The 13,075-nt window shown below is 54.6% G+C and overlaps 1 protein-coding gene across 1 annotated transcript; it reads right to left on the bottom strand.

Annotated features, from left to right (window-relative positions):
• Positions 1-1,012: 1,012 nt before the first annotated feature.
• Tcirg1 (T cell immune regulator 1, ATPase H+ transporting V0 subunit a3) lies at positions 1,013-13,043 on the bottom strand. Its single transcript, XM_052193928.1, has 20 exons — positions 12,950-13,043; positions 10,765-10,885; positions 10,394-10,472; positions 9,795-10,015; positions 9,616-9,704; positions 9,316-9,442; positions 9,153-9,235; positions 8,903-8,996; positions 8,551-8,763; positions 8,093-8,237; positions 3,814-3,953; positions 3,554-3,711; positions 3,387-3,477; positions 2,730-2,848; positions 2,440-2,653; positions 2,008-2,139; positions 1,772-1,879; positions 1,580-1,697; positions 1,231-1,408; positions 1,013-1,153 (listed from the first exon to the last, which is right to left on the bottom strand). The coding sequence occupies exons 2-20, from the start codon at positions 10,879-10,881 to the stop codon at positions 1,075-1,077; spliced, it is 2,505 nt and encodes an 834-aa protein (XP_052049888.1). The 5' UTR covers positions 10,882-10,885; positions 12,950-13,043; the 3' UTR covers positions 1,013-1,074.
• Positions 13,044-13,075: the final 32 nt, after the last annotated feature.

The raw sequence follows: 13,075 nt of genomic DNA, 5'->3' as shown, positions 1-13,075 counted from the left end.
CAGTGAGTGCTGGGAAGCAAACCCAGGCCTCTGCAAGAGCAGTCCAGGCTCTTCACTTCACTGAGCATCTCTCCAGCCCAACTCCTGCTTTTCTACATCTTCCCATTTATGACTGTGCTTTTCCCAAATGACTTGTGTAGCCCCTGCTCTCCCTGCCTGCTGCTATTTCCTGCTCAGATGAGCAGGGATCAGATCCATCTTGGTCTGATCAATCGCACCTGTAAGTGGTGATCACTACCAGGACAATGCTTGCTGGTGTTATGGCAGGCTGTTCCCATGGCAACTGGAATAGGCAGTCTAGGAAGGCAAGCTTCAGAGCTAGGGCAGGCCTGCTATCTCCTGGGGATCCTCTACACTCCGTTATGTTTCTCTTAGCTCAGTCTGCCAAGCATGTGAAAGTGCCTGAAAGACACTAGTATTCCCAGCCCTGTATTTAGAGATCCTCAGCTGGACAGTCCACAGCCCCCAACCCCCAACCCCCAGCAGCTTGGCCAGGACCATTGTGGCTTGCTATGCCCAGAGCAGCTCTGGCCTCAAAGCAGCCTTTGTTGCTGGGGCCTTCAGCTGCAAGAACTACTCTGTAACTTAGAAAACTTGAGTCTCTGGCCTCTGACATGCACTGGCTATGTATATGCCTCCCAGCCAGAGGGAATGAAAGAGGCCACTCCTACCTCAGCTAAGCATGGAAGATTTTAAGGACTTCAGGGAGATGGGGCCTGAAGTCAAAAACCAGTTTGCACAGTGCCAAAAGATGGGAAGCTCACTGCTGGCTGGAATCCACTCCCACAAAACTGAAGTGTTTCTTCTTGGCCCTAGAGCTAATCCTCTTGTCCCCCATGAGTCTGCAGATGTGCTCATCCCAGCAATTTCTCAAGGCGTCAATCATAAACCAGTGCCTCCTGCCCTCTACCTCCACTAAAGGAGGGTCTAAGATGTCATGTTGAGAATCTAGAGCTCGGACCACTGTAGTGTCAGCCTAACCCCAGTACCCCAGAGAGGACAAAGGCAAAGGTCCTGGGCCAGCCAGCTCTTTATTCGTGTCCCACTTCGGAGAAGCAGGGATCGCAGTGGGTGCTAGTCACTGTCCACAGTGAAGGTGAAGGGGCTGAGCTTGTAACCGGTACCTGAATAGAACTTGTTCTGGAACTCCACCCTGAGTGTGAGAAAGGGGAAGGTAAAAGGAAATCCATCCATCCCCTCCATGCCCAGGCTTACTACAGGGGTGCTCACCAGTGCAACCGCAAGGCATGCAGGAAGGCTGAGAGCCCCTCCATCACTAGCAAGATGGCCACAGTCAACACAGCAAAGGCAGCAAACACAGGGACCAGCACCACTGCTGCCACGCCAATCTCTCGGCCCATGCCTAGGCCTATGCGCATCACCATGGCCCACAGGACCTCAGACAGCTCTGCACATAAGTAAGAGGCTAGTGAGGTCAAGGGTGGAGGAATGCCTGTCACACCCCTACCCCAACAGCATCCTTGAACCCGTCTTGCCCCTAGAGCTGGTGAGGCACCGCTGTGGGACAGCCCCATTTGACCAGGTAGAATACTGAAGCCCTGAAAGAAAGGTCACTCACGGGCATGGGCCAGGCTCAGGGCCCAGAGACGCAGGTAGGAGGCTGTGTTGGAGATGCAGCCCAGGCAGAACTCAATGGTGTGGATGGCTTGGTGCATGAAGATCTCAGAAGGATCAAACTGCATGGTAAAAGGCCATGAGAGACAATAGCAGGAGCTGACAGCCCTCCCCCAACAAAGTGCTGTCTGCCCACCTCGGCTGCGTCATCCCCTGGGCTCCCAGCCTTCTCCTCGTCAGGGCTCCAGCTGTTCTCCAAGGTGGAAGCATCAGGGGAGGCCAGAAGCTTATCAGTGTCCTCATCCTGAGGACAGATAAGATCAACAGCTCCAGCCCCTGGACAGCACAGCCACCAGCCAGCAGCACAGCCTACAGGAAGCAAAGGCCACTCCTCACGCCGCCCTCCTTTCCTGTACTCCTTCCCACTTCTACCTGCCGGCCTGCTGGCCTCCTCTGAGTGTTTCTTCTTTGGTGGTGCTGGCGCAGCAGGTACAAGGGTGTGCCCAGCAGCAGGACAGGAACTGTGGCCAAAGCCAGGACCACCAGCGCATACTGTACCACTTCCTGTGGGCAAGCAGGGCAAAGAACCATGCCCAGTGCATGGAACCAGTCACTTGGTATGGTCAGATTGATCACTGGGAACTGCAGTTCCTTCCCCAGGGACACTAACAAGGACCTCTTAAGAAAGGACTTCAGGTTCTCAACACCTGAGACCCAAACTTTAGTCCACTGTCTCTGACATCACTGTCTGGCATTATTCCTTCCCACAATCCATGTCTCAGATGGCTCTGCAGCTCCTGGTGACCCAGTGACTGAACCTGAGGGTCCCCAGTGAAAGTCAGCCATCCCCTGTCCCTGGCCTACCTGCCCATGGAAGAGCAGATGATTGGTGGGGTTTTGAGAGAAGAGGAACATATTGATGAAGTGAATGAGGATACTGGGGGCCGAGGAGGCGCCGGCAGCCGAGATGGTCACCCACTTGTAGACAATGAGGAACACAAGGTAGCCAAAGAGGCCCAACAGGAAGATGAGCTCAGGCAAGGTCTCCAGCAGTAGCCGGTGGGCCTGGCCAAAGTGCCTGTGGGAACAGACAGGTCAGAGCACCCTGGACCCACCAGGACACTGCCCACACCCATTAGCAGCCCTTAGCTCACACGTGGTTGAAGATGCTGAGGAACACCCCAAAGGCCATGTGGGTGACTCCTAGGATGACAGACATTTTCATCTTGAAGGAGTTGAGGAAGCTCAGGTGGTTGGTGGCCAGGCTCCAGATCTGGGACAGTGGGAGAGGTGAGCGCAGGAACACTATGGTCAGTTTTGCCAGGACCCTGTCCCCTCCCATGTTTCTCTCATCACCTTGCTCCCTGACAAACCCAAGCCCAGCACCTTAGTCACTAGTTCTAAGGGACTAGGATAGCTCAGCTGGGCAGCTCAGACACCCAGGTCCCAGCTTCACTCTCATCTGTTAATAGGGTGATGATGCTAACTAACATGGACCAGTTGTTTCCCACACAGCAGGCTGCTATTCTGTTCTAGGTTTTTGTTGGCTTGTCTTGAGATGTTTTATGTAACCCAGGCAGGCCTTGAACTCTGATCCTCCGGCCTCCCATTTCCCAAGTGTTTGAATTATACTCGTGTCCCACTCCACTCGGTCTAGATACTATTTTTACAGGGCTGTCTGCTTGTGTGAGGCCTGGCACCCAGGAAGTGCACAGTGTCAACTGTCAAGGGGGGAGCAAACAGATGGAGCTGTGGAGCCCTAACCAGCCTTGCCAACTGCCTGCCTCACATGCATCGGCGTGCCCACTTACCGGGTCAATGCCAAAAGGATAAGGCCGGAGGAAGACGCCGGTGACGTTAGGGTTCAGGGTGAGCACGGGGTGCTGGGACAGGTACTCGTCACTGCAGTAAGAATAGATCATGTCAGCTGCATAGTGCACCAGGCGCCCTAGGTGGGTAGGGAGGATCGAGGCCGTACCTCCAGCCTGACTGGTTGGCCATGGCAGCCACACTCCAGCCTGAGGGGAAAATCACGGTGGCACGGCTGAAGCACTCGTTGTAGACGAAGCCAGTGTAGATGGAGAACAGACCCATGAGCAGGAGAAGGTAGCGACCCCCAAAGAAGGTCTGCCAGATCTGGGGGTTCAGGGAAAGACAGGGGTACTGTTTAGCTCAGCTTAAGAGGTTCAGCTCCTGTGCCCTCTCCCTTATCCCTTGTCGGGTCTGGACCGTTCGTACCTCGTTCTGTGCGGCCTTCACGGCTGGTCGGTTCTCAGCAAGGACCATGGCCAGGGCGAAGAGAAACATGAGCAGTCCGTGACCCACATCGCCAAACATCACGGCGAAGAGAAAGGGGAACGTGATGATGGTGTAGGGAGCTGCAGGCAGACAGGATGCAATCAGCAGGTCCCCGTGGGGAACTGGGTATCACTTCCTTGTCCGAGTTGCCACAGAGGCCTCCCAGGACCAGCCAAGAGAGTGTTTATGAGACAGGAACCACTTGGCATATTTCAGAGCCTACAGCTGTCAATCTATGCCACCCAAGGCTTGTTACTTAAATTTCCTGAGCCTAGTTCTCCATTTGTAAAACAGAGATCTCAGTGCCACCTCACAGGGTTATTATAATGAGTGTCATGGGTAGGCCTGGCAGGTGACAGGCTATGGACATAGGTTTAGCAGGTCTAGCTGTCAGCTGTTTAAGGATAGGGCAACTACTGAGTGGTCCAGAATGGCCTTGAACTCCTGAAGTGATCCTCTTGACTGGTACAGTTTTCTGTTTATGTGTGTGCATGTGCATTGTAGGTCGGAGACAACTCCTCCATTTTGAGACAGTGCTTGTCATTACCCTGGATCCTCACTAAAAAAGGAGCTGCCTGGCTCCAGCTCACATTTCACCTCCACTGGAATCACAGCCATGCACTGCTGAGTCTGCGTGGGCCTTGGAGCTCCACATGGGTCTTCAGGCTCTACAGGCCTAGCCAGCTCCCTGGGTGTTTGCCAGTGCGTGTTAGTTGTTATTGTTGTTTTTCTGAATAACATTTATTTGCTAATTTACTGAGGGGAAGGTATGCATGTATGCAGCTCAAAGAATAACTTGTAGGAATTAGTGCTACTCTTATATAGGCCCTGGGAATTGAGCTCAGGGTCAGAATTATTCACAAGCCTTTACTCAATAACCATTTCTCTGGCCCTGAATGTTGTTTAAGAAGATCTATAAGCCTGGCATGACTGATTTATACCTGTAATTCTAGAAGTCAGGAAGCTGAGACAGGAGGATTGCCATGAATTCAAGACCAGTCTGTAACACCCTGTCTCTCACAAGAGGTAATGACACACACCTTTAATTCCAGCACCCAAGATGTAGAGGCAGGAGGATTGCCATGAACTCAAGACCAACCTGGGCTACAGTGTAACACCCTGTCTCAAATAATGGGTAATGACACACAGCTTTAGTCCCAGAACTCAAGATGTAGAGGCAGGAGGATTGCTGTGAACTCAAGACCAACCTGGGCTAGTGTAATACCCTATCTCGAGTCAGTAATTGCACACACCTTTAATCCCAGCACTCAAGATGAAGAGGCAGGCAGATAACTGTGTTTGAGGCCAGCCTGGTCTAGAGTAAGTTCCAGGACAGCTAGGACTAGACATAGAGACCCTGCCTCACAAGACTAAAACCAAAAAATAGGAAAAAAGAAAAGAAAAGGAAAAAAAGACAGTCTCAAAATTACAAAACAAACCACATACGCACAAAAGCAAAAGAGCTGGAGAGTTAGATCAGCTAGCAGGTAGCAGGGAGCTAGCCTTGAAGGAGTAAAACCCTGAGCTCCATCCCTACCCAGCACTTCACAGACCAGGCCTGATGATACACTCTTGTGATCTCAACACCAGGGAGGTGGAGGTCAAAAAAAGATCAGAATTCCAAGGTCATCTTTGGTCACATAAAGTCTAAGGACAGTCTAGGATGAATGAGACCCTGTCTCAAAAACAGAACAGAAAAGAGAGAGAGACAGAGATAGAGACAGAGATCCAGAGAGAGAGAGAGGAAGAAGGAGGAGGAGGAGGAGCAGGAGGAGGAGGAGGAGAAGGAGAAGGAGAAGGAGAAGGAGAAGGAGAAGGAGAAGGAGAAGGAGAAGGAGAAGGAGAAGGAGAAGGAGAAGAAGAAGAAGAAGAAGAAAAAGAAGAAGAGAGGAGAGAGGAGGAGGAGGAGGAAGAGGAGGAGGAGGAAGAAGAGGAGGAGGAGGAAGAAGAGGAGGAGGAGGAGGAGAAGAAGAAAAAGAAGAAGAAGAAGAAGAAGAAGAGAGGAGGAGGAAGAGGAGGAGGAGGAGGAGAAGAAGAGAAGAGGAGGAGGAGGAGAAGAAGAGAGGAGGAGGAAGAGGAGGAAGAGGAGGAGGAGGAAAAGAAATGAAAGCTTCCCAGAAGAGCATCCAAAGGGCAGCGAGCCGGTGGGTCCTCCTGGTGGGCACTCAGCAAGTTGGTGCAAGTTGGAACAAGCTGGGTACTTAATCTCTGGAACCAGGGTTGGAGGAAGGGTTTCAGTGCACAAGCCTAATTAGGGGCCGACTGTGACCCCTTCAGGAGCTAAGCTCCACTGTCATCCAGCCCTCATATCGAGTGGGCCTTAACCCTGTGCTCAGTGTCCTTATATAGGAAGGGACATGGGCAGACACAGGGCCATGACAGCTGTTCACAGCCCAGGATAAAAGACCAGGAACAGATTTTCCCTAACAGTTGGACCGGTGCAGCTGACAACTTGACCTCAGACCTCCAGCCTACATTTCTGCTGGTTTGTTATGTTTACACAGCATCTAGAAGCACAGGGCTTGCCATGAGAAGGGACTCTAGCCAGTCCATGTATGGCAAACGTAGCTCTGGCAGGCCTTGCCCTTCTCCCCCCTGCCCCCTGCCTTGCTACACACTGTTAGGTGACATTCCCAAAGCTAGCTACCAAGGTTTATTCCCTCAGTTGGCTACTTCCTCCTCCTGAGGCTGACTACCAAGGTCCAGCTATTGATGTACTGAAGTCCAGCAATCAAAAGGCCCCTTGGGCTCACTAATTAACACACCCAATTAAAACTAAACACCTCATTGTAACAAGGGGGTTCCTTACTTACCTTTAGAAACTGCCCTTTTCCTATAGGCCACATCTGTCTCACTCTATCCAGAGGCAGTCTTTGCCTGTGGTCACCCCAACCCACGCCCAGGACAAACATCTCTCTCCCTTATCCCTCGGGCTCTAGCTCCAACCTTTGTCTCTTATTCCATGCCTTTCATCTCTCTGAGGCAAATAAGTCTCTTGTGCTGAGAACTAGGTCTTGGAGTGTCTTGAGCCAATACAGATTCACCGTGTAGCTAAAGCTGACCTACGATCCCTGCTCCTCCTGCCTCTGCCTCAGGCATGCACACCACACCCAGCCATCTCTGCCACTTAGTCACCTTCTGAGGATCCACAAAGCTCAACAGCGGTTCTAGCAAATAATACCCTCCTTCCTGAAGGCTACTGCTTTAAAAGCTGGCAAGGGGCAGCATCATGGCTGTTATGCCTGAATGGGAGGGGCCCCAGGTCAAGCTCAGGATGCTGGTTCTGAGGCCCTGAAGTGTCAGAACCTTTTGGGCTGAGTCTACATGGCCTCAGACTGATCCTGCCTATCTATCACATAGGCCTCACATCTTTACTGCAAGCACTTCACCCACCGAGCCTTGAACTTTCTACACAGCTGAAGATGCCTGAATTCTTGATCCTCTTGCCTCCATCTCCCCAAGTGCTAGGCTTCCAGGCTTAACCACCATGCTCAGTTGATGCTAAGGATTGAATCCTGGGCTTCATGAATCTATGAGGCAGGCGCTCTATCAATGGAGCCACATCCTCAACTCTACTGATTCCCACTTCATAAAAACAACAACAACCATTGCAGTGTGACAGAGTAAGCCACAATTATAGGCTGGTCTGAGGCCCTATGACAACCACTAGCCTTCCCAACTCTTCTCTGAGGTTTGTACTATTATTCCCATTTTACAGACCAGGAAAAATGTGACCCACAGAAACTAAAAAACTCATCATAGCCGGTGGTGGCGCATGCCTTTAATCCCAGCACTTGGGAAGCAGAGGTAGATAGATTTCTGAGTTCGAGGCCAGCCTGGTCTACAGAGTGAGTTCCAGGATAGCTAAGGCTACAAAGAGAAACCCTTGGGGGGCGGGGGGGGGGGGCAGAAAATCATCAAAACAAGTGAGCTGGACTTTAAGCCACTCCCAAATCTGTTTTCTGAACTGTTCCAAGTTGGTTGACAGTTGAGACAAGTGTACAGTCCCAACTGGGACTAGGGTACCCACTAGCCTCCCTGGAGATTGAATTGGGAATTATGCCTCTGTTACAAAAGGGTGGGGGTGGACCCAACTCCTACCCCTCCCAAGGTTTGCACCCCAAAGGCCAGGGCCTAACTCCCACCCACCCCTCTCAAGGTTCGCACCCAGACAGAGGATGGGAAGACTGGCTCCCACTGAGGAAGCAGTGGACCTTACCAGGGTTGACTTCCCTGTAGCGGCCCACACCATAGGCATCCACAATGCCCTGGAAGCTGGAGGTGAAGCGGTTGGTCCTGATGAGGGTTGGCGGCATGTCCTGGCAGGGGATGCGGTGAGCGACAGCACTCACTCCTTCTTCACTCTGGGGTACCCAGGCAGAGAGGCAGACGCTGATACTGGGGCCTGTAGACACCCGGCCCCTCCCTCCTAGGCCCAGCTGGTATGTGGACTGTATAGAAGGTAATTTCTGGGTTGAGGGTGGATGGGATGGCATGGGCGAAGTTGGTCAGCCCCATGCTGCCCAAAATGCCCTGGAGGAGGAGGCTCCTAGGAACTGGTACCCACCCTTCAATCCCAGAGTAAACAGAAGGTGCTAGAAGCTTGAGGAGAGACTGGAAGCAGAAGGGGGAAAGGCAGGGAGGGATCGAGCCTCCTCTGGCAGCCTGCACGCTCACCGAGCCGCTGTGCAGCGCCTGCTGTACAGTGGGCAGGTCCCTTGCGGCACACCAGACCTCCGCCACGAGGCACTTGTGTGTGGTGTTCACGCTGCACTGGTTGAGGGTCAGGTACACGGCCTTCATCTTGCGGATCTGCACCTGCCACGGGGGCAGCAGCTGCTGCACCCGGCCCAACACCTGGCTCAGGAACCGTTCTGTCTCCCCCAGGACCTGGGGACAAGGGAAAAAAAAGGGTAATCAGAAGGGATAGCAGTGGCAGTGGGGAGCTAGCAGGGGTCGGGTCACACACACACACAGACACACACACACACACACACACACACACACACACACACACACAGGCGCTCACCTCCTGAAGCTCCTGGCTCTGCTGCTGCAGCTGCTGCAACATCCTGAGGCGGGCTTCCTCCTGCTCCAGGTACGGGAAGCTATGACAGTGAAAGCTGGGGAGATGTGGGGTACTGAGGGTTAGTGGAAGTCACCGGGCAGGGCTGGGGGCAGGACAAACTTGGCTGAAGCTGTTATGAGGGGCCTGGGCCACACAGGACAAGTAGGCCGGACGCCGGCAGCGGCCGAGTGACCATGCGCTTGTGGCTCACCAGTCTGTGATCTTTTGGATCTTCTGTCCAATCTGCTCACCCCAGTAGGAGATGACAAAGGTCATCCAAGTGGCAGGCTCACCCTGAGAAAGCCATGTTTGGTCAGACTCTGGAGCCCTGGCTCCTCCCAAACGACCCCCCACCCTGGCCCCTGCCAGCTCACCGTCACCGGGTCCGCCAGCTGCCCCTCGGTCTCCCGAAAGCTGGCAATGAGGAAGCCGCGGCAAGCTCTCCAAAGCAGGCGCTCCAGGGCCGCAGCCTTGTAGGGCTCCACAGCACCTGCCACAAAACTGCCAGCAAGCAGGGCTGGAGGGGGTTGCAGCCTCCTCCCAACCTACCTCAGCATGAAGCCCCCATGGGGAACCCCCCCAAACACAATGTATAGAGACTCAGGGGCCATTGGGTCCCCTTGTCTGGCCAGTGCCTTAAGGCTGCCAGGAAAAGACAAATTGCCCCAACTCACTTGACCTTCAGGTCTGCATGTGGCCCCCGGGTGGCCGGAAGCAAGGGTGTTCTCTCAGAGAAGGGTCCCTCAGTGTGGACAGCTGCCACCTGGGCACCAAGAGACATTGTGAGCCCCAGCCTAGGTTGGGCTTGGCGTAGCTATCTCCTGTCCCCATCCCTGCCCTGGCTGGGGCTGACCGAGGGGCTGTGGCTCTGGCCCAGCACGGCCAAGTGGAGCTGCAGCTGGTGCAGCCGGGCCCGCAGAGCCTGCTGGTTGCCTCGGACATCCCGGAGCTCCTGGGCCAAGCGGTCTGTTTCCTCCTGGATGCGCAGCAGGTCTCGGGGAGGAGGTGCTGGCAGTGCCCCCTCTGGTGGGGCCAGTGCCAGGCCTGCCCGCTGCACTTCTTCCTGCAGGAAAGCTAGACACAGAAAGGGGGTGGGTAGGGCAAGCCACACAGTGTTAGCTGAGGGCTATCCCTAATGTGCAGCAAACGCCATGACTAATCTGCTGAGTCAGAACTCCAGAAGAGTCCCAGGCTAAACCGCTGTTCCAGAAGCTCTGTTCCCCCTGCTCTGCCCTCACCTCTGACCTAAGAAAGGACTTTCCAGCCCCCCACCCCAGCGTCTGCCCATCCCAGTCCATCCAGGCAGGAAGCTTGAGTTGTGGCTGTCCTGCCTTACATCCTGGGCTCCACCCACCCAGAGCCCTGCCCCACCTCCCTCCTCTGCCTTCCACCTGGGTAACTGGGGCGCTCCTTCCATGAAGCTTCTGGAACACTGGTCTGGGCCCAACTTACTGAAGGTCTTCTCCAGGTCCTCGCAGCGCCGGACATCTACCACGAAGCGTCTCTGGAAGGCACTCACAGATTCGTTGAGCTGTGATGGATACACACTGGGGTCAGAATCTCTGGGAGGGGACCAGGAGGTCACTGCTCTGGGATCCAGGTCTGAGGCGCCTCCTCCAAAAACTTGCTGGGTGCCCAATTGGCCTGAAATGACTAACTGGAGCAAACTCAACCCCATGCCTGAGAGGGCATGAGCAGGCATGGGAAGGGCACCCGTGCCGGGAGGGAGAGCTGGGAAGCTCCTGTGGCGGGTGGGCCTGGGGGAATGACAGGGCCTCTCCTGATGTGGGTTACCCTCCCAGGCTCTGTCCCACCCCACTTACGTCTCTGAACTCCACGAGGCCCAGTTCACCAAGCTGGCTCACACAGTTGTAGGCCGATGCCGTGGGCAACAGGAGCTGGACCAGGGCCACCTCTTCACTCCGGAACATGGAGCCCATGGTCCTTAGGGCACACCAAAGAGGTTGGTTAGGAGCTAGTTCCAGGCAGGCATCCACACACCTGTTCCCATTCACCGGACAAATGGGGAAGCTGAGGCCCCGAAAGAGATAATGGGTGCTGAGGTCGACATAGTCAGTAGCCTGAGAGAGCACGGAACAGGCTAATGACCCCACAGCCCAGAGTAGACAGTCTTTAAGCTTGCCTTCCGCTGACTATTTGCTCCAGGCTAGCCCCGAGACCGCCAGACACCCAGGCTCTGCCAGTGCTGGCAGCACTGCATCGCCTCTCTGCCTACCACACTTGAGACCCAGCTCAGCCCCGGGACCCTAGGCTCCAGTCCTGGGGCTGAGACAATTGACACCAAAAGCCACAGAGCTGTCTCACTGCTTCCTTGTGCACGCAGAGGGTGGGGGTGGAACGCCCTCTAAGTTCCCTGGGGCTAAAATCCTGACCGGGAGGATTGGGTGGGGGTAGCCTTTGGCTGTGGTGCTGGTAATAGTCTTGGTGTTGAAACCCGGAAAGTGAAACCTAGAAGCAATGGGCGGGAAGCCCTGGTGGCCTCCCTCCAACCCTAGCAGGCACTCAGGCACTTCCTGGCTAGAAAGGGGACTCCTGGCAGGTACCGGGCCCAAAAGGCAACACTCTCCCCAGGGCCACTGCCTGCTCTGTAGCTATTGCTCTTCAGTCAGGGTCCTGAGGACACAGTTTCCTCAGCTCTTAAACTGGTGTTAAGGACTAAGGGGCCCTCAATCCATTGAGAGCAACTTCAGATACTAATGGGCCCAGCTTGCTGCCTGGGTCGGCCCAATAGACCACTTCCTGTCTAGGGGAAACCACAGTCCTGTCCCAGCTTGGGAAAGGAAAGAATTCAGAGGGTAGTCAAGGGCTTCAGAAGAGCCAGGCCCTGCACAGGTAAGGGTGAGCAGGAAGGGCTGGTGCAGAAGGCCAGGGACTAAGTCTCTAGGGTCCTCCCCGAATTGTAACCAGCTGTGTGACACTGGGTAAGTCACTTGCCCTCTGTTTCCTCTTTGATTGAATAAGACTTGGCCACCCCTGGCAGGAAAGATATAAGTGGAGATGTGTACAAGAGATCAGAATCCCCCCATCTTACTTCTATAAACACCCCTCCCCCCAATTCCTAGTGGACACCAACACCCTAGCCTTATATATGTATGTTAGTTTGTTCTTCAAGACAGGGTTTCTCTGTATAGCCTTGGCTGTCCTGGAACTGGCTCTGTGGACCAGGCTGGCCTTGAACTCAGAGATCAGCCTGCCTCTGCTCCTGAGTGCTGGGATTACAGGCATGGGCCACCACCTCTCCTATGCCAGCCTTATCTTATAAGTGGGCCAACCTAGGTTGAAGTCTAAGATCATATGGCCAATTGGAACCAAACCAGAGAGAAGTCTGTCCCCGACTGAGGGATGCTGCTCTGACCTGGCATGTCCTGCCCAGTCCCAGCACCCATAACCACAGCACCAGGGTGCCCCAGCCTAGGGATGCTAGCCATGGAAATGCAAGGCAAACAGAAGTTCCCCCACGCTCCCTGCAGACAGTCCACACTATGCACCGTGATTTTGTTACTAGGTCCTGTCTCCTGCAATCACCAGGACATCTGCGAGCTAGACCCACACACACCACTCGTGATCTGGCCTTCCCCAGAGGCCCCGAAGTTCTGACTTATTCCTGCACCCCCTTTCTTAGTCTTCCTTCCAACTCTGCCTTTCCTCCCAGGCCCTGCTCTTCGGAGGATGAAGAGAGGGGCTGGATTCTGCCTTGAACCCGGCCACTTCCTAGTAGGATGGTTTCCTCATCTGTAGAATGGGTCCTTCCCTCAGAGCCAGACGCGGCAGGGGGCTCCTAGAGCTCAGACTTGGTGAGGTGGGCTCTGAAGTTGCCCGGAGCTAGCAACCTATCCTCTGCTTCTCCTTGCGGCCTGCCTGCACCCCAGACAGCCTGACACGGGCGCGTGGCCTGAGTCGTCTCCACCCAGAGTCGGGCGGGGGTCCAGGCGGACTGAAGCGGTTGGTAGCCAGGGCTGGGGCTCCTCAGTTTAGCAGGACACTCACCCGGGTGGACTCGTCGCTCAACTCCGGATTAGGATCTGAGCCCGCCCGCCAGCCAGCGCAGCTCGCTCCAGCTTCGAAATACCAGTGGGCGTGGCCTGTGACGGCCGGCCCACTGCCCGCCCCATC

This window comes from Apodemus sylvaticus, chromosome 1, assembly GCF_947179515.1.
Source record: "Apodemus sylvaticus chromosome 1, mApoSyl1.1, whole genome shotgun sequence".
In the NCBI taxonomy this organism is placed as follows: Eukaryota; Metazoa; Chordata; class Mammalia; order Rodentia; family Muridae; genus Apodemus; species Apodemus sylvaticus.
The sequence above is the reverse complement of the archived record's forward strand: the minus strand, read 5'-3'. Positions and strand labels throughout refer to the sequence as shown.

What these genes read in the sequence shown, in the direction of transcription:
- Tcirg1 (XM_052193928.1), bottom strand. Translation starts at nt 10,881, where the DNA reads ATGGGCTCCATGTTCCGGAGTGAAGAGGTGGCCCTGGTCCAGCTCCTG. An exon ending in CATGCAGACCTGAAGGTCAA is followed by an intron (nt 9,443 to 9,615) that starts GTGAGTTGGGGC and finishes GCTTGCTGGCAG; the next exon opens with TTTTGTGGCAGGTGCTGTGG. An exon ending in CCTGAGCCTGGCCCATGCCC is followed by an intron (nt 1,409 to 1,579) that starts GTGAGTGACCTT and finishes ACTTATGTGCAG; the next exon opens with AGCTGTCTGAGGTCCTGTGG.